At 52.3% G+C, this 20008-nt stretch overlaps 2 protein-coding genes across 5 annotated transcripts in view; one reads left to right on the forward strand and one right to left on the reverse strand.

Annotated features, from left to right (window-relative positions):
- Positions 1–8751, reverse strand: part of Evc2 (EvC ciliary complex subunit 2) — a 109418-nt gene extending 100667 nt beyond the window's left edge. For all 4 annotated transcript variants that reach the window (XM_047567168.1, XM_047567169.1, XM_047567167.1 and 1 more), the window contains exons 1-2: positions 8464–8751; positions 449–500 (exon numbers count right to left, since the gene is read on the reverse strand). In XM_047567168.1, coding sequence (XP_047423124.1) covers positions 449–500; positions 8464–8691 — 280 coding nt within the window. In that variant the 5' untranslated portion in view covers positions 8692–8751. The remainder of the gene's footprint in view (positions 1–448; positions 501–8463) is intronic.
- A 2124-nt stretch (positions 8752–10875) lies between these two features.
- Positions 10876–20008, forward strand: part of Evc (EvC ciliary complex subunit 1) — a 60173-nt gene continuing 51040 nt past the window's right edge. The window contains exon 1 of the mRNA XM_047566601.1: positions 10876–11049. Within this exon, the coding sequence (XP_047422557.1) occupies positions 10876–11049 (174 nt within the window). The remainder of the gene's footprint in view (positions 11050–20008) is intronic.

A 20008-nucleotide genomic window follows, 5' to 3' on the forward strand; every position in this document is an offset into this window, starting at 1 on the left:
CCTTGAGCTGAAGAACCCCAGTGGGCTGCAGAGCTGGCAAACGTGAGGGACAGTGAGGGACAGGGACCCTCACTGGATCCCGCAAGGGAGCTGGCCTGCCCACCTCAACTTCAGCTCAGTGAACAGAGAGTAGCCTCCTGGCCTCCAGACCGTAAGAGCAGTGTGGTTACCCGGGGGAGAGTGAGCTGGAGATGCTTGTTACAGCAGCCGCAGGCGCCCAATACCTGGCTAAGGGGCACATTCTGCCTCCCTCACGGGACTCCTCCAGGGAGCCGCCAGACAGGCCCCTGCCCTCAGGTCTGCACTGGTCTGTCCCTGCAGCTCAGGAATGCCATCCTGGTTTTGTGAGGTCAAGGAACAAGCCGTGTGCAGAGCGAGGCGGTGGAGGGCGGGCTTTGGGGCGCCTCCTCTCACGGTCAGAACAACAAAAACCCAGAAGCAAACTTACCTGCAGTCTTCAGGTGAGAGCCCTCCGAGTGCAGCCTCATACGGAACGGGTCCTACGACACAGAGAAGGCCCACCATTGGTAGCTGAAGGACACACTCCCGAGAAGCAGGCGGACATCATTTCCTAAGCGATTCCTCAGGAAGAGATGCCCCTCCCTGAGAACATGACCTCTCCTAAGTCCGCAGCCTCGGCCAGGCACAGCCGCACTTCTAAGGGCCATCTAGGGATAGCACCATGTGGTTGAGACACCACGACAGATCTGTGTGGGGATCCCAGTTCTGCTTTCAGGAGGCTGGGCCCTGGGCAAGCCCAGGCATCAGGATTCCCAAGGTCTCACAAACTGTTGGAGCAGCAGATGAAACAGGGGGTCGGGGGTCAGGAGAACTGGGTTCTAGTTAGAAGCTTTTATTCACTGTGTGTCCTGGGCCAAGTCTCTCAGCTTCTCTGAGCCCCCACTCCCTCTCTGAAAAGGGCGACCTCAAAGCCTCCCCCACCTCATGACTGATGAATTGTTATCCAACTGCACCTGGCCAAACCCTTGTGCTCCTCGTTGTGAACCCCGGACCTGGAAAGGCCAGGCCCCTCTGCATAGTAACGCTCCCTGGGTGCAGCCCTTCCGTTGTGCCGGGCCCTGTGCCGTGCCCTCCAGCCCATGGTACAAGAGTGCATAAGAACCGTGGAGTATTAGCCTCATTTTAAAGTGAACTCCCCAGACTCAGGCGAACGAGGGAACTCCCTCTAGGTCTCGTGGGGAATGGAGCTGGAGACCAGCTTTCACCCAAGCAGCTGCTCTGGACGTGGGCTCCCACCACCCCCTCTCACTCGCTTCTGTGTAATTAAGGAGGAAGGATGAGCAGGAGAGCTGAGCAGGACACTCAGGCCTGGTTTCAGGGCCCAGTTCCAGTGGCCACATGGGGGTGGATGTCTTCACTTGTTTGTGCTATTACAACAAAATACCTGAGTGATTTATAACAAAGAGAAATTGGTACCAGGGTGCACTGCGGCCGTAGCAAACACCAACAGCAGCTTTGGATCCGGGCAACGGGTAGAGGCTGGACTGTAGCGGACATTCTTGTGGGGGTTCAGGGGAGGAGAGCTGGAGATGATTTAGGTGCACAGTGTTGGTAAAGGTAGACAGAAAAAGCCACGTTGATGAAACCTTAGGTGAACGTGGGCAGCAGTTGTGCCTGAATCGAGTTGTGCCTGCTGCCCTGGGGATGGCAGAGCGCGCAGGAAGGAACGGGGCACCTGGGGGAGAAACGCCTCAGCAGGCCGGAGGGCGGCTCGACCACTTGTAGCAAAACCAGAGGGGAAAACAATGGATTAAAGGTGGAATTTATTATCGAAAGACCAGCCGCTGGAATATCTGGGACATGCCTGGCGGGCAGGCTGTGAAGACTGAGAGGGGTCCAGGAGAGGATCCCAAGGCAGCACGCAGGAGCTCAGGTAGGTCAGTGTGGCCCGAGGCGGCCACAGCTGTCAACCAGGACAATGGACAAGGGACCTGCCTGCATTCCAGAGACCTCAGGACCTTCCCAGCTGCTCTCCCATCCCAGGGCCTCGAGGACAGAAGGGTGCCCAGGAAAGGGCCCGGGATGCCCAGAGGACTTGGGGCTCAAGGCCCAGGGCACCTCAGGTCGCTGCCCTCTAAATCCCATGCGGAGCTGCTCTGAGTCCCCAGCTCAGCTCAAGCAGGTCCCAGGGCAGCCTGGGCCACCACTCCAGAGGCCACAGCAGCGGCTCTGGGTGTCCACCTGGCACCACCCGCATAGGGCACAACAGTCCAGGAGCGACAGAGCACAGCTGCTCCCGGCTGGATTCCACAGGGTGCCGTGGAGAGTCTTGGGGCTCGGACGAGGTGGTCAGAGGGTGCCAGACTGCAGAGTCCCCATGAGAGCAAGCACCAGTGAGCTGCGGTGGCGGGGCTACCCAGGACCCCAGAACAGCTAGGCCACCAGCATGCAAGGCCAGCCTGGGGGTCCCACACTCACCCCACCCCGAGAGCCACTCTGAGAGCACCTGGCAGAGCCGTGGGGGCTACCAGGGACTCCGTGCCAATCCCGGCCCGTGTGAACAGCAGGCGGGAGACGCCGTCCAAGATCACAAGCCTGGCCCGTGTGAACAGCAGGCAGGAGACGCCGCCCAAGATCACGCTCCAGCCCTGAGCACTGCTCCCCTGCTGGGTGGGATTCAGTCGGGACCTGCGTCCTCTCCTTCGCTCCTGCCTCCTGTTTGGAAGGGGGATGTCTATGGCGCTGCTCCTCGCTGACGACGGGGGTGGGGGGACCTGCCTGGGCCTCGCCTGCGTCTCACCTGTTCGGGATGCAGGTGGGAGTCGTGTGAGGCTGACTTAGGGGCTCGCGGGTAGAAGGAGGGCACTGTGCGTGTGAGGGAGGCGTAGATTCCAGGGGTCACGCACAGGACCCCATGGTGTGAGCGTCGTGCCCTCCAAGATCCATGATGAAGCGTGGCACCCAAGCAACAGCATCAAGAGCTTTGGGAGGCGCTCAGGCCAGGAGGACCCTGCCCTCCTGATGGGGTGAGTCCCTTACAGACACACGGAGGGGACCAGCTGGGCTCCTTGCTGACCTTTTGGCCCCGTCCCTTCTGCCACGTGAGGACACAGACATCTTGGAGGCAGAGACTGGACCCTCGCCAGACCTGGGACTTGCTGGACTTGACCTGGGACCGCCCAGCCTCCAGGACGGTGAGGACACACTTCCACTGCTACAAGAGGCCCCTCTGGGGAACGGGGTTAGAGCAGCACAAGTGGACCAGACACAGGGACACACGGCGGCTGAGGCCACACTGGACACGGGCTGTGTGCCTGCTGCCTTTACCCCTGAGGAGCTTCCCTGTGTCCTGTCTCAGCCCGGGCAAGCCAACCCCGCATGGCCGTGGGTTCCAGGCCTGGTCCTTACAGGCCTCCACAGTCCTGGACGCACCCCCCGGTGGCACCCCTACTGGACGTGCACGAGCCCCGCCATGTGGAGGAGCCCACCCCCCGTCCCTCATTCCCCGGGGATTCCCCGCTGCTCATCGGTCCCCTCCTCAGCACCTTCCCTGCCACCCACCACTCTCCGTCCACTCTGCCCAGCACGTGTACCCGGTCAGCCCTCTGCTGGCCTGCCACACGTACAGTAACACACTGCAGACCACCTCCCTCCCACTCCGAGAATCCAGAGCAGGCACTCATCCTGGTCTGCCTTGTCCTCTGCGGGACAGCCAGCAGCAGGAAGGCATGCGGGCGCCACGGTGGCCCTGCTCTCCCCCCGCTCCCCCCCCGCCTTCTCCAGCGGAGCCCTCTGCCGCGAGGGAAAGGCACTGTGACAGAACGGTCCACACGCAGCCTCCATTCTGCACTTCAAACGTGGCTGCAGTACACCTGGGAGACAGCGGGACCTGCCCACTAGGAGGGGAGAGAGGCCAAACTAACCCGAGCACGGGTATCCAGGTTTACAGAGCACTTTCCTGTGGAGCCACCCGCTAAGGGCCAGCGCCGGGGAAGCACAGATCTGGGTGGACGGCCTCCCCTGACCTGGAACCACTGGGACCACAGTTTCCTCGTCTGTAAGAGGGGAATATTACATCCTTTCATCAGAACCATTCAAAGAATTAAGTCAGATAATGTAAGCAAAGCACTGAGCATGTGCCCAGCACGCAGCAAATGCCCAGGAAACGGAGCCCCACAGTCATTACTATCCGTTACTAAGTCGCCATAGCTGTTGTTATCACTGTCATCACTGAGTCAGTGACCAAGTCAACGCTGGCCCTGTCCTCTCTGTCAGCGGCAATAACACTGAGAAGCTATAAAATGGCTCTCTTGCAAATGAGAAAAATGGGGCTTAGAGACAGACCCAGCCCCTTGTCAAGTCAGATGGTGTCTCATTACCACTATGTCCTCTGGAGCAGGCGAGGGAGAACCGAAGATGCCCAACAAACACTGCTGGTCACTGTAGCAAGTGCTGCCTGGTAAATGGGGAAGGTCACCAGAGAAGACAGGAAACGTCCTGCTCTCAAGATCAGGAGAAGTGTAAGCAAACCATGATGCACTGGACGCTATACGCCACCAACCAACAGTGGCAGACCGAAAACAGGAGACTGGAAAGCTGGGAGCGGTGCAAGGCCAGGGTAACTTCCAGCAGCCACGCGGGCGCCTCTGAGAGGGAGATGTGCTGAGGGAGGGCTGGGCCTCTAGGGGAGCAGCCTCAGGCTGAGGGACCAGTCAGAACAGTGAGAGGCCAGGGTGCCGGAGCAGGGTGACTTGACAGGACAGGCGGGGGACGGGGTCAGAGTGCACTGGGGTCATGCGGGGCCTTCTGCCTCTGCTCTGAGTACCGCGGGAGCCTGGTGGGGCCCCCTGAGGGGTGGCGCCGGCGGCTGTTTCCGATGGGGCTCCCAGCTGCTCTGCTGACAACAGGGCGGTGAGCAGGGCAGAAGCAGGAGCTGAGTCGAAGGTGCCAGGATGTTCCCCGAGGGCGGTAACCAGGACCAACGGGGCTGTCCTAGAGAGTGGACGTTCTGAATGGAACCCTCAGGGCCTGCGGCTGAGGGACCCTGGGAGGAGACAGTGTGAGGCTGTGGCCCGCACAGGAAGGCCAGAGCACCTGGCCACAGCAGCTGTGGCAGGAGGGAGGACAGGTCCACACTGGGCGCTGGGCGCAGGCGTAAGGCCCGTGAGCCTCTGTGCCTCTGCAGCATCAGGCAGGTAGATCTGCACTGGACTTCCCAGAAGCCACTTCTGGAGATCAGAATTTGGGAGCGGATCACCCAGGGAGTGCATGGCCACCGAGACAAAGGAGCCTGAGCCCTGCAGTGCTGTGCCTGCAGGCGGAAGGGAGGCGGAAGAGAAGCCCCCACAGACCCCATTTGCACTGACCAAGCTCTCAAGAAGCATTTGAGGCTGCCTCCCTGGCCAGGAGGGTTGCTCAGGAAGCCAAAATAAGCGTACCATGTAACAGCAACGTGACAGCGTCTGCCAGCTCAGGTTCTTTTGTGTTTTGGGTTGGTCTTTTTTCTTTTTTTTCCTTTATCTATAAATTGACCCAACTCGGGACACACCCATTTAGCCTCACAGCTAAACCAAATCACTGTTGGTTTGTATTCAAGTAAAAGAGCAACAAGTGACACCAGCTTAAGGCAGTGAAAACGTGGGCCTCATTCTGAAGGGTACACCTGTCTTTCTCTAAGTCCCTGGGCATCAGGCGCGGCTTGCATACAGCAGTGCTTCTCAAACTTGGTCTCATACCTCACATACTTTACAAGTACTGAGGACTCAAAGGACTTTAATTGTGACGACTATATTTATCAATATTTTCTGTTTTCCGTAGCACAGTGAAAATATTTTTACTGTATTGCAATGAGAGCTCGGCACACACCTATAATCTGAGTAGCTTGGGAGGCTGAGACAGGAGCATGAGAGGTTTGAGGCCAGCCTGGGCAACTTAGTGAGCCCCTGTCTCAAAATCAATAACAAGGGCTGGGGGTGTAGCCCAATGGTAGAGCACCCCTGGGTTCAATCCTCCACATCATAAAAAGAAATCACATATCCACTCATTTCTTTTAAATAGGAATGATAATCCCACTGCACATTTACCTAAGGAGCATATCTTACGAAAAATAACTACGTTCTCCAAAATAGAGGAAGAGTAAGAATGGCAGGGTTTTATACTTCCACAAATCCCATCTATGTCTGCATCAGTGGAAGAAGCTGGATTCTCAACTCTGCTTCTGTGTTAAATCTTCTCCAGTACCACATGCTGCGTCACTTCCAAAAAATCCCACTGTCCCCTGGTGAGAAAATGAGTGGAAAATGTATGTAATGTCTCAGTGTCACTCCAAAAGCAGCTCTGCCTCCTCAGACCCCTGAAACAGGTCCTGGACCCACTTTGAGAACTACTAGGGAATGAGGCAACCTCAGTGAGCACCAGTGAAGAGACAAGGGAGACCCTGGCCCCAGGGGAGCTGGCGCACCCACAGAGGAGACAGGTGAGGCCCTACCAGGAAGCGAATGTTCTAACCAAGGGACATGGGGCATCACCGGGTCAAAGATGGTGGAATATGCCACAGCAAACCCCACCAGGGACTTGGCCAGGACCTTCTGGTCACCCAGGATGTTCTCTCTCACTCCTTCCCTGGACAAACCCACTCGTCCTCAAGTGTCAGCTGAATGATTCCCCTCTGACCACCCAAACTGAATGACCCGCCTCCCCTAGCCCTCCGGGATGGCTCCCCATCACTCTGCTCAAAGTACTTAATTACTGTGTAGTTATAAACTTATTTCCCCAGCCCCCTGCACACAGCGTGGCACCCAGCAAAGGTGTGATAACACGTATGCACGTGTGTACAGATGTGCGTATATGTGTTTATGTGTGTGTACATATGTGTATGTGTCTATAAAAGGAATGGAGGAAGGGAGGGAGGGAAGGAGGCAGCCGTGAGTGCAGGTTTCAGATAAACACCACAGAAACATCTAACAAGGACCTTTGAGAATTAGGATCCTGCTCTGGAGTCTTCCACCACTGCGGAGAACCTGAGGCCCCAAAGGCTGTCTCTTGCCCCAGGCCCCAGAGAGGTGAGCGGTCACAGCAGGGACACCCAAGTCTCCAAAAGCCCCAAGTTCTTTACTGTCCAGCTTACGGAAGGGGTTTCTGAGACAGACCCCGAGTGACGCAGGAGGGTTGGACTGGCCCGGGCAGGGTCAGGACCCAGGTGAGGCAGGCGTCAGAGACCTGGACACGGGTGCTCACGGGTTCCCTGGACTTACTCTGGTCCTGCAGGGCCTCAGGCACTTCCCAGAGGGCACGGTCCCTCCTCTCAGGGCCCGCCCTCCACACCTGCTCCTGACAGAGGCAGATGTCCACCTGAATGCTGCCGCACTGGTTCACGCACAGTAGCAGGGCCGGCCATGGAGCCCCCGAACCTGCAGCCACAGCAAGAGCACAAGATCAAGAGCACAGGGCCAGGGCCCTGCTCTCCTGGGCCTTGGTTTTCTCCTCTACAAAGGGGCCGGATATGTCCCACTTCCCTCGTCAGGAGTAAGTGAAAGGACCCTGTGAAAATTCACTGTCCTTGGGCTCCTTAGAGCTCAGAGTGCACTGACAGCATTTGTGTAATGAAAACCCAAGAGAAGGTGTAACAGAAAGGAATCCCCTTTCCCTGCAGCCACTGAGGGAGCGCCTGGGCCTCCAACAGACAGTGCAGCCCATGCAACCTGGGGGAGCAAGGACCCAGACCCCTGGCCAGGGCACTCCTGGAAATTTCTGGGTTTGCTGCCAGGAGTCACAAGCTAGGGGAGCCAAGAGGAAGGGTGGGACACAGACCTTGGACAGATCCCCTAGAGCCTGGGGGAGGGTTGGAGCACTAACTAAGGAGGGAAACCCAGGTGGACACCACCAAGGACCAGACTCAAGGTAGGGGCCAGAACCCTGCGGAGGGGAGGGGAAGGGGCAGACTTGGCACTGATGGAGGAGAGGGCAAGAGGTGACCAGCTTGGGGCGCTATGTGTCCTGTGCCTTTCCAGGTCTGGACCACAGAGGAGAGCCAGGGCCAGGTGGGCGGTGGCTAAACTCATCAGGGAGCATGTGGTCCAGTAAAACCCCAGACGACACCCCCATCGCCCCTCGCAATCGGCGCCCTCCTGCACAGGGGCGCCACCACTTTAAGGACGCAGAGCGGCCTCTGGGGAGTCGCCACAACGCCGGTCGTACAGACCAGGAAGGGGGCGCCGGAGAAGTGAAGTGACTAACTCTGGGACACAGAGCTCTGAGAACCGGAGCGGGATTCGAACCCTGGCCGCTGACCGAGGCCAAGCCCTCAGCCGCCAACCCAGAGCCGCCGCCGCTCCTCGGGGTTCTCTGGGGGCACGCGGAATGCACCTCGACGACACCGCCAGGCATCGCGTTCAGATCCTGTCCCCTCTTCCTTGTCCTCTGCCCACTACTGAAGGCCCCCTCCCACCCGAGTAGACGAGTCGGCCGCGCGGGTCACACCTGAGCCTGGGCGGCGCTGCTTACCTGCGCCGAGCGCTCGGGTCCCGCCCTGCTCGGGGCCGAAGGGGTCCCTGCGCAGGGCCCAGCCCGGCGCGCCGAGGGCAGTGCGCGGGGAGGCTGCGCGCCGATGGGGTGCCGGAGGGGACCCGGGCCCGCGGGGAGCCAGCCTCGGGCCCCCAGCGCCAAAGCCGCCACCAGGACGCCCCCGGCCAGCACCCACGTGGCGCTCCACCAGGTGCCCGCGGGGCCCATCGCCCGCCGGGGTCCGGCGACCCCAAACTGGCAGGCGCCGCGGAATCGCCGAGCTTCCGGACCCCAGGCCCGCCCAGCCGCCGAGCATGCTCAGTGCGAGCCGCCGCGGAAAGTTTTCTGGAACAAACACGGGCATGTGGACTCGGCGGGCCGGGAGGCGCCGGGGTGTGGGAGGGAGCTAGGGAGCAGGGCTGGCGAATCCTGAGCGCTGCGCCGTCACGCCCGGGCTGCTGCGCTCTGCCCGCTGCTCCATACCACCCAAATCAGATCTGGTCACTCCTCAGCCCTTGTAGGGCCCCTGCAGTAACGCCCACCAGTTTCTCGATCTCAGCTCAGCCTCACCTCCTCTAGGAAATCCCTACTACCACACCGGACTGGATCCCGAGTCTTTCCCCAACCACAAAGCTGCCTATTAGGAAACCGAAGGGCATTAGGAGAGATAGAGCCAACTATCAGAGGGGACAGGACAACAAAGAGGAGCTGGCGGGCAGCAGGCAGAGAAAAAAGGTGACCCTCACTTCCTGTTGGGTTCAGCTCAATAGAGCACTGGATTAGCCCTGGATCTGCCCAGGGGGCCCACGTTCCCAGGAGGCAGCAGGTAGTCAACTCACTAGGCCAGCTCTCCGGAGAATCAGAAATAGGGCAGGGGGTGCCTGGAGCGAGGAGATCCTTGAGCAGCTGCTCTGAGCCCTCCCTGGGGACATGGCTTTGCTTGGCTTCACCCTGGAGATTGGGGTTGGGGTGCAGCTCGTCTGCTTCCTGCTGCTTCCTCATCCCCTCTGGGCCACAGCTCATACCTGATCATTGGGAAGAGGGTCCCTCTCCTGCCAGTTTTCTTGCTGGTCAGCCTGTCAGGCTGTCTGCTACCTCAGCTGGGGAGCCTGGCACTTCACCTGCCCCCTGCCCTGACACTTCCAAGGACAGGTCTTTCTTGACCTGTCATGGATAAGGTGATGAGTTTGAGGATCTGAGAGTGGGAAGCCAAGCCTCCTTGGTGGTACCCAGCTGTATGTCAAAGGTAAGACAAGGCCAAAGGCTAAATGCTAAACATCTTGCTGGAGCAGCAACATTATATGGCAGTGAGTAATTTAAAATGATATTTCAATATTCAAACAACCTTATAATAAAGTAAAATGCAATGAACAACATTACCTTATTCTTTTTGTTGGAATATTCTTTTTGTGGAAAGCAGAGCTCAGCATGGAAGTCATCTCTGTTGAAACAGCTCCCTGGGGTACCCCAACCCTGCCCTCGTGAGGAATGCAGGGTAGGAGGGGGCACGTGCATGCACCTGTGAGCACACGTGTTCACTGCTGCACTCTGACCGCAGGACCTCAGCTAGCATGCATGCAGCATTCAGAGGGGCAGGATGATGGAGCGGAGCCATCTGTGTGTCTGCACACAGCCTGGCCTCAGCAGGCTCGTCCCTACTCCTGAAGACTGCAGGTTCTCTGCAAATGCCAGTGAATGGATGAGCCCCCTGTCTCGGAATTAGCGGGGCCTGGGTGTGGCAGTCTGTAGACACATTACTTTAAAGAAAAGCACCACCCTGGCGGGAGGAAACAGGTGAAAACAGGAACCTTCAGGATGGCAAGTTTGGGATACTAGAACCCTTCGAGTAAGGAGCAAGGGCTGTGTCTGATCTGCATGAGGTTACTGAACTGCTCTGACCTTGAGCTCCAACCTCTGGAGAATGGGCGGTGAACAGCACCCATCACGGAAGGTTGGGGGAAAGTTAATGAGATCATTAGATTAAATGCTTAGCATATCTAAGCGATCAATCAACTTAAAGGAGAAAGCCTCCCTGGTGCTTGGGGGCTCCCTTTCGTCTCAGGAAGCCAGGATGCCCAGTGTAAAACAAGACCCTCTGAGAAGGTCCTGCGAGCTGGGAGCGCGCCTCCGGTGGGCATGCTCAGTGCACCTCAGGGCCGGGGCGGGGAGCCTGAAAGTTTTGGGCGGACGGCCCAGGCTCCTCCCTCCCGCTCGGGCGGAGCAGGGAAGCCGGAGAGGAGCAGGAGGAAGGCGTCTTCGCCCGCCGGAAAGTGGGCGAGCGCCCGGCGCCCCTGGCCGCGGGGCCTCCGAGGGCCGCATCGCAGACGCGGTGGGGACCATGCGGTTAGCCGCCGGCCTGGGCAGTGCGCTGCGGCGGGCGGGATGCGGTCGGTCCCCTGGCTGAACGATCCCATGACCAGTGGCGCGGCGGCCTGCGCTAGCGATGCGCGGCTGCTGCCGGGCCTGGACGTGCTGCGGCCCGCGCCCGCGCTGCTGGCCCCCGCCGTGCTGCTGGGCGCCGCTCTGGGCCTCGGCCTCGGTCTATGGCTCGGCTGCCGCGCGGGCCGCCTGCGCCTGCGACACCAGGTGGGTCCACCGAGCCGGCAGTCACGGGGCGAGACCCTCAGGGCGCGGTCCTCCACGGCCGTGTCCCAGTCCGCTCTATGTGCCTTGAGGGCGATTGCCGGCTTTGAGTCTGCCTTCTGCCCCAATAGGGAGTGAGGCAGGGATTTTGGAGGGAGGGGACGAGGTGACCAAAGAGCATTAGCCTGGGGTCCCGCTGAAGTGTCTGCTGCATCCTACTTTGCTGTGTGGTCTTAGCGGCCAACCTCCCTGGGCCAGTTTCCTGGTCTGTAGGACCAGGAATTTGGACACAAGGCTGGCAGATGTGCCCAGTTCAGAGGGGTGCAGAGACGCTGAATGTCTGCTCTGCTTCTGCGCTTCCTTCCCGCTCTGGGAACTACCCAGCCTGCTTGAGTCCCAGCTGCCCTTGCATTCTTTGATCATCAGTCCACTCATCCCTACAGCAGCAGGCTGCTGAGCACCTTATAGGAGTAGCCAGTGGCCTTGGATGCAGCAAGCCAGGAAAGAGCAGGAGGCAGACACTACAAGGAAACATTTGATCGTAACACACGAGTTCAGTGACAGAGAACTCAGGCTAGCATTCATTGTGAGCTGAGGAGTCACTGAGCTCAACCCTCTGCCTCATTCTCACTGACTCCCGAAACAGCTTTCATTTCCACTAACATTTCCATTCTGCAGATGAGGAAACTGAGGCACAGAGAGGTTAAGTAACTTGCCACAATGAGAGCCATGCACCTAGCCCCAAAGCCTGTGTGTTCTCTGTGGATGAGGCCAGTGGATGCTGCACGTCATAGTTGTGCTGATGACATGGGAGTCATGGAAACACCTGGCACATAGCAGGTGTGGGTCAGCTGTGGTCAAGGAGGTCAGTATTCTAGGTCCTTCCAACGTCTACCTGTTTGAAGAGTAAAGTGAAAGGATTGGAGATAAGGTGATGTGACCTTGGCCCCCCATTCCTGGCCCTCATGAAAAGGAGACGCATCTGGAACAGTCACGCAGGCTCTTACCCAGTGAGCTGACCCCTAGGGAGTGCGTGTCATGCAGGGCCAAGGGCTGGAACAGGAACAGTGCAAGATGCTCGGAGGGGAGGGGGCTGTCTGGCCCCCGGTGGTAAGAGACACTCAGGGACTCTGGCTTCTTGCGTGGAGAAGGAAAGGATGTAAGGAAGGAAGACCACGCAGGCCTGGCCCTGCAAGATTTGCGGGCAGTGGGTTCTTTATCCTCACTTCAGGCCTAGTAGGCGGGGACCTGTCAGTACCCCACCTCACAGTGAGGTAACGGAGGCTCTGCAAGGATGTTATTTATTAGTCCAGGATCACACAGTAAACCAGCAAGGGGCCGGAACCCCAAAGCCAGAGCTTTAATCCTCTGTACCTGGTGAGTGGTGGTTACTGTCCTGTTTGGTAGCTGGGTCAGCTGAGGCTCGTGGGTTAACCAAGCTGTCTGGGTTGGCACAGCTGGTCAGTTGAGGGTGATGGTGGCCAGGCCAGGATGGTAGCTGCAGAGGAGGCTCTGGCTCAAGGGCAGAATCATGGGCTCTCTTGTGGTTCAGATGGGACCTATGCAACAGCCTCCTTTCTGATGGGCCTCCCCTCCTCCCCTCTCCTTCCTGCAGTCTTTCTGAAACACACATCCTGCAGTATGGCTGTCTTGGTGAAAACCCCGTCCCTCTGGTTGCCTCCAAAAGATAATGCCAGGTTCCTAGCACAGTGGTCAGGTGGGGTGCCTTCCAGCACCCACCCATCCTGCTCTCCAGCCACACAGGCCTCCTCTGTGCTGCTGCACGTCTCTGTGCCTTGGTGGCCTTGCTCAGCTCTGATGCTGCTTGGCCTCGGCACCCAGAGAGAGACCCAAGAGGCCTTGCTGACGTCAAGGCCGGGTCCACGGGCCACCTCTGCTTCCTGCACTCGTGTTCTTTTCATGATTTTGCCTTGACTACTTTCCTTTTGTTCCTCTATCACAAGAATTTTTAATTTTGTGTCCGACTTACCCACGTGCACCATGTGAAGTGTTCCCTTGCAAGTGACAGGCCACCCGTTCCCACGTCTCCGAAGCCAGTGTTTTCAACTCTTTCAGCTGCTGCTTTTGGTAATTTATTTCCCATCTCTAAATAACGTGGCTGTGTGCTGCTGCTTTCTGACTGCCATGTGGGAAGGAGGAGGACCTAGCGCTCTTCCCGCCTCCGCCAGCACCCCCCAACACCACCATACCCTCTCTCTGTGGCTAGAGGGGAACTCGGGTTGAATCAGTATTCAGTGTTGCCCTGACGATGATGTTGTGAGCATGACTCACTGTAAGTCAGGGATCCGCTATGGTCATAAATACTTTCCTTTCTTGCAGAACATTTTGTTTTTCCTGAAATTAATGTGTCAGATTTTTTTGTTAGATTCTCCTTGTTTAGCTCTCCCCTGTTTGTTGGACATTTCTTTTCAAGACATTGGAATACATAATGATCAATTTAATCTTCTTGAGAAAAACTTCTGTCTGAAAGACATTCTGGCACGCTTCAGTTTGAAATGGGTGCTGTCTGAAGTGTGGAGCAGACCAGCAGCATTGCCCGGAGCTTGACAGGAGGCAGACCATGGCCCCATCTTGGACTCACAGTGTGAGAATCTCTAGGATGGGGCCCAGCAAGCCATGCTTAATAATCCCTCTCCCTACACTGTTTCTTAGAGTTCGAAAACAGCTGCTCCGGGCTCCTATGGAGACTCTCGGCTGCCATGCTAGGATTCCTTCTCTCTCCTGGTTGGATCCAGTTTCAGGGGTCTTGAGCACTTGTCTTTGACTGATTTCTTCATGTGGGTGGAGCACATCCTGAAGTAGCTTTCTGAGAAGGGGGTGGATAAAACTATTTTGACAACTCCTATGTCTGAAAATATCTATAGGCTTCCATCTTTATCCTCAATTTGGTTAGATTAGTTAGGTATGGAATTCTAGGTTGAAAATAATATTCCTTCAGAATTGTGAAGGCATCTTTCCATTTCCTTCTAACTTCCATTGTTGGTGTTGAGAAATTTGATTCTGTTCTGATCTTTGATACTGTTCATGAAGCCTTTTACTCCTTTGTAGTATCTTGAATTTTTTCTTTTCTTTGCCCCAGTGTTACGGTTTAGATACGAGGTGTCCCCCAAAACCTCATGTGTGAGACAAGGCAAGAAAGGTCAGAGGTGAAAGGATTGGGTTTTGAGAGCCTTAACTTAATCAATATTAGTCCCTGATAGGGATTAGCTGGGTGGTGACTGTAGGCAGTTAGGGTGTGGCTGCAGGAGATGCACCTGGGGATGTGCCTTGGGACTTATGTTTTGTTGTGGTGAGAGGGCGCTCTCTCTCTCTCTCTCTCTCTCTCTCTCTCTCTCTCTCTCTCTCTCTCTCTCTCTTTCTCTCTCTTTCTCTCTCTCTCTCTCTCTCTCTCTCTCTTTCTCTCTCTTTCTCTCCTCTCCACCCCCCTCTCCTTCCTGGTGGCCATCCCTATCCTGAGACACTTCCCTCCACCACACTCTTCCGCCATGATGTTCTGCCTCATCTCAGGTCCCAAACAATGGAGTCAGTGGTGTATGCACTGAGACCTCTGAAACGGTGAGCCCCCAGATAAACTTTTCCTCCTCTAATTGTTCTTCCCCAGTCTTTTGGTTGCAGCAGTGAAAAAGCTGACTACAACCCCCAGGGAATTGAATTGCATCAGGACGGGTCCTGGTGGAGTCTGTGGCCATCTACTGTCCTGGGTGTTTGGATGGCTCTTTTGTTTTTCTTATTGGTTTGAAGATTCTTGTCCTTGTATATGCTCTCTTGCTTCGTTCAAGAACTCCCATCATGCTTAGCTTGAATTGGACCTCTAATTATTTCCCTTCAGTGTCTGTCTCTTTGTGATTTTTAAAAATATTATTTTAGTTGCCAGTGGACCTTTGTTTATTTATATGTGGTGCTGAGAACTGAACCCAGGGCCTCACACATGCCAGGCAAGCCCTCTCCCACTGAACCATGACCCCAGCTCTCTTTGTGTTTCTTCACAGTATTTTCTGGGAGACTTTTCTCAACTTTACTCTTAGAGTCGAGTTCTCCTAGTTTTAATAATCAAGCGTTCCTTTTGTTCTCAGGACCCTCTCTGCGGATAGCATGCTGTTCTGACTTTGTGAATGGAATGCCTTCTCTTAGCTGAGAATATTATGCTTGTTTAAGTGTTCATGCAGTTTCCGATTCCTGCTTGCTTTTTTTCATGTTACAGTCTGTCCTCAGGTCGTTGGTGATCCTTGGGCGCCCCCAGTCCTTTTTAAGTGGGGAACTAAACAACTGATGCTCCCCTTATCAGGGGATTTCTCCGGGGGCTTTCGCTCTGGTCCAATCCAGCTGAGTCTTTCTGTACAGAGCTCTTGCACTGGTCAGCTACAGCTGCTGAACAAACAGTCCCCAAATCTCTAGGCATCTCATCTGCCCTCCCTCTCCCCCAGACTCACCCACACTTCTGCAGGTGCAGGGACCTCCCTAGACATGCTGCACCTGTGCCTGGCACAGGCCTTGGCACTGGCTGTTTCTCTCCCTAGAATGCCCTTCTCTGAGGTATCCAGAACCTCGCTTCTAAGATTTTCTCGAAGCCAGCTTGTACAAGAGGCCTCCCCCGCCATCTCTCTCCATCTGCCTGTGCACAAGGTTCTCTCAGAGCACTTATCTCGCCACCATGCTCTTACGTATTTGTGTATTTGTTTTTTTTTTGTATTGTCTTCTATTTTTTAAAAATTTATTTTTATTGTAAACAAATGGGATACGTGTTGTTTCTGTTTGTACATGGAGTAACAGCATACCATTTGTGTCATCATACATTTACATAGGGTAATGATGTTTGATTCATTCCGTTATTTTTTCCTTCCCCCCACTCCTCCCACCCCTCTTTTCCCTCTATACAGTCCCTCCTTCCTCCATTCTTGCTCCCCTCCCACCCCCCATTATGTGTCATCATCCGCTTATCAGTGAGATCATTCGTCCTTTGGTTTTTTGAGATTGGCTTATCTCACTTAGCATGATATTCTCCAATTTCATTCATTTGCCTGCAAATGCCATAATTTTATTATTCTTTATAACTGAGTAGTATTCCATTGTATATATATACCACAGTTTCTTTATCCATTCATCAATTGAAGGACATCTAGGTTGGTTCCACAGTCTGGCTATTGTGAATTGAGCAGCTATGAACATTGATGTGGCTGTATCTCTGTAGTATGCTGATTTTAAGTCCTTTGGGTATAGGCCGAGGGGTGGGATAGCTGGGTCAAATGGTAGGTCCATTCCAAGTTTTCTAAGGAATCTCCATACTGCTTTCCAGAGTGGCTGCACTAATTTGCAGCCCCACCAGCAATGTATGAGTGTACCCTTTTCCCCACATCCTCTCCGACACCTATTGTTGCTTGTATTCTTGATGATTGCCATTCTAATTGGGGTGAGATGGAATCTTAGTGTAGTTTTGGTTTGCATTTCTCTAAGTACTAAAGATGGTGAACATTTTTTCATATGTTTGTTGATTGCTTGTAGATCTTTTTCTGTGAAGTGTCTGTTCATATCCTTAGCCCATTTGTTGATTGGGTTATTTGTATTCTTCCTGTAGAGTTTTTTGAGTTCTTTATATATTCTGGAAATGAGTGCTCTATCTGAAGTATGAGTGGCAAAGATTTTCTCCCACTCTGTAGGCTCTCTCTTTGCATTGCTAATAGTTTCCTTTGCTGAGAGAAAGCTATTTAGTTTGAATCTATCCCAGTTATTGATTCTTGCTTTTATTTCTTGTGCTATGGGAGTCCTGTTAAGGAAATCTGGTCCTAAGCCAACAAGGTGAAGATTTGGACCTACTTTTTCTTCTATAAGATGCAGGGTCTGTGGTCTGATTTCAAGGTCCTTGATCCATTGTGAGTTGATTTCTGTGCAGGGTGAGAGATAGGGGTTTAGTTTCATTCTGTTGTATATGGATTTCCAGTTTTCCCAGCACCATTTGTTGAACAGGCTGTCTTTTCTCCATTGCATATTTTTGGCACCTTTGTCTAGTTTTAGAAAATTGTATTTATTTGGGTTTGTGTCCGTGTCTTCTATTCTGTACCATTGATCTACCTGTCTATTTTGGTGCCAATACCATGCCGTTTTTATTACTATTGCTTTGTAGTATAGTTGATGTTCTGGTATTGCGATATCCCCTGTTTCATTCTTCCTGCTAAGGATTGCTTTAGCTATTCTGGGTTTCTTATTCTTCCAGATGAATTTCATGATTGCTTGCTCTATTTCTGTAAGGTACGTCATTGGGATTTTAATTGGAATTACATTGAATCTGTAAAGCACTTTTGGTAGTATGGCCATTTTGACAATATTAATTCTGCCTATCCAAGAACATGGGAGATCTTTCCATCTTCTAAGGTCTTCCTCAATTTCTTTCTTCAATGTTTTGCAGTTTTCATTGTAGACATCTTTTACCTTTTTGGTTAGATTGATTCCCAAGTATTTTATTTTATTTTTTTGAGGCTATTGCAAATGGAGTTGTTTTCTTCATTTCCCTTTCAGCTGTTTTGTCGCTTGCATATAAAAATACTTTAGATTTATGCGTGTTGATTTTATAACCTGCTATTTTGCTGAATTCATTGATGAGGTCTAGAAGTTTTCTGGAGGAAGTTTTGGGATCCTCTAAATATAGAATCATGTCATTCGCAAATAGTGACAGCTTAAGTTCCTCTTTTCCTATTCATATCCCTTTAATTTCCTTGGTCTGCCTAATTGCTCTGGCTAGAGTTTCGAGGACACTGTTGAATTGAAGTGGTAAAAGAGGACATCCCTCTCTTGTTCCCGTTTTTAAAGGGAATGGTTTCAGTTTTTCTCCATTAAGAATGATGTTAGCCATGGGCTTAGCATAAATAGCCTTTACAATGTTCAGGTATGCTCCTACTATCCCTATTTTTTTTAGTGTTTCGAGCATGAAGGGGTGTTGTATTTTGTCGAACGCTTCTTCTGCGTCAATCGAAATAACCATATGATTCTTATCCTTAAGTCTATCGACATGACGGATTACGTTTATTGATTTATGGATGTTAAACTATTCTTGCATTCCAGGGATGAACCCCACTTGATCATGATGCACAATTTTCTTAATATGTTTTTGGATATGGTTTGACAATATTTTGTTAAGGATCTTTGCATCTATATTCATCAAGGATATTGGTCTAAAATTTTCTTTCCTTGATGTGTCTTTCCCTGGTTTGGGTATGAGGGTGATATTAGCTTCTTAGAATGAGTTTGGTAGGGTACCCTCCTTTTCTATTTCCTGGAATACTTTGAGAAGTATTGGAATGAGGTCTTCTTTGAAGGTCTTGTAGAACTCGGCTGAGAATCTGTCTGGTCCTGGGCTTTTCTTGGATGGTAGATTTTTAATGGCATCTTCTATTTCATTGCTTGATATTGATCTGTTTAAATTGTGTATGTCCTCCTGGTTCAGTTTGGGAGGAGCATATGTCTCTAGAAATTTGTCAATGTCTTCGGTAGTTTCTATTTTGTTGGAATACAGTTTTTCAAAGTAGCCTCTCATTATGTTCTGTATCTCAGTGGTGTCTGTCGTGATATTTCCTTTTTCATCACAAATTTTAGTAATTTGACTTTTCTCTCTCCTTCTTTTTGTTAGTGTGGCTAAGGGTTTGTCTATTTTGTTTACTTTCTCAAAGAACCAACTGTTTGTTTTGTCAATTTTTGAATAGTTTCTTTTGTTTCAATTTTATTGATTTCAGCTCTGATTTTAATTATTTCCTGTCTTCTACTACTTTTGCTGTTATTCTGTTCTTCTTTTTCTAGGGCTTTGAGCTGTAATATTAGGTCATTTAGTGGTCGACTTTTCATTCTTTTCTGGAATGCGCTCCATGCAATGAATTTTCTTCTTAGTACCACTTTCATAGTGTCCCAGAGATTTTGATATGTTGTATCATCATTCTCATTGACCTCTAGGAATTTTTTTATCTCCTCCCTGATGTTTTTTGTTACCCATGTTTAGTTCAATAGCATGTTGTTTAGTCTCCAGGTGTTGGAGTAATTTCTGTTTTTTTATTTTGTCATTGATTTCTACTCTCAGTCCATTATGATCTGATACAACACAAGGCAGTATCTCTATTTTTTTGCATTTCCTAAGGGCTGCTTTGTGGCATAACATATGGTCTATTTTCGAGAAGGTTCCATGTGCTGCTGAGAAGAAAGTGAATTCACTCATTGATGAATGGAACATTCTATATATGTCTATTAAGTCTAGGTTATTGATTGTGTTATTGAGTTCTATGGTTTCTTTGGTTGGTTTTTGTTTGGAAGATCTATCTAGTGGTGACAGCGGTGCATTAAAGTCACCCAGAATTATTGTGTTGTGGTCTATGTGATTCCTGAAATTGAGAAGGATATGTTTGATGTACAGGGATGCACCGTTGTTTGAGGCATAAATATTTACTATCGTTATGTCTTCCTGATTTATGGTTCCCTTAAACAGTATGATATGTCCTTCTTTATCTCTTCTGACTAACTTTGGCTTGAAGTCCACTTTATCTGATATAAGGATGGAAACCCCCATTTTTTTACTGAGTCCATGTGCATGGTAGGTTTTTTCCCATCCTTTCACCTTTAGTCTGTGGATGTCTTTTTCTATGAGATGAGTCTCTTGCAGGCAGCATATTGTTGGGTCTTTCTTTTTAATCCATTCTGTCAGTCTATGTCTTTTGATTGATGAGTTTAGGCCATTAATGTTCAGGGTTATTATTGAGATATGATTTGTATTCCCAGTCGTTTGGCTTATTTTTGGTTTTTAAGTTGGCTTGGTTTCTCCTTTGAGTGGTTTTCCTTTAAGGTAGTTCTTCCCTTTGCTGACCTACATTGTTGTTTTTCATTTCCTCCTCATGGAATATTTTGTTGAGAACATTCTGTAGTGCAGGCTTTCTATTTGTAAATTCTTTTAACTTTTGTTTATCATGGA

Source organism: Sciurus carolinensis, chromosome 10, assembly GCF_902686445.1.
Source record: "Sciurus carolinensis chromosome 10, mSciCar1.2, whole genome shotgun sequence".
Classification (NCBI taxonomy): Eukaryota; Metazoa; Chordata; class Mammalia; order Rodentia; family Sciuridae; genus Sciurus; species Sciurus carolinensis.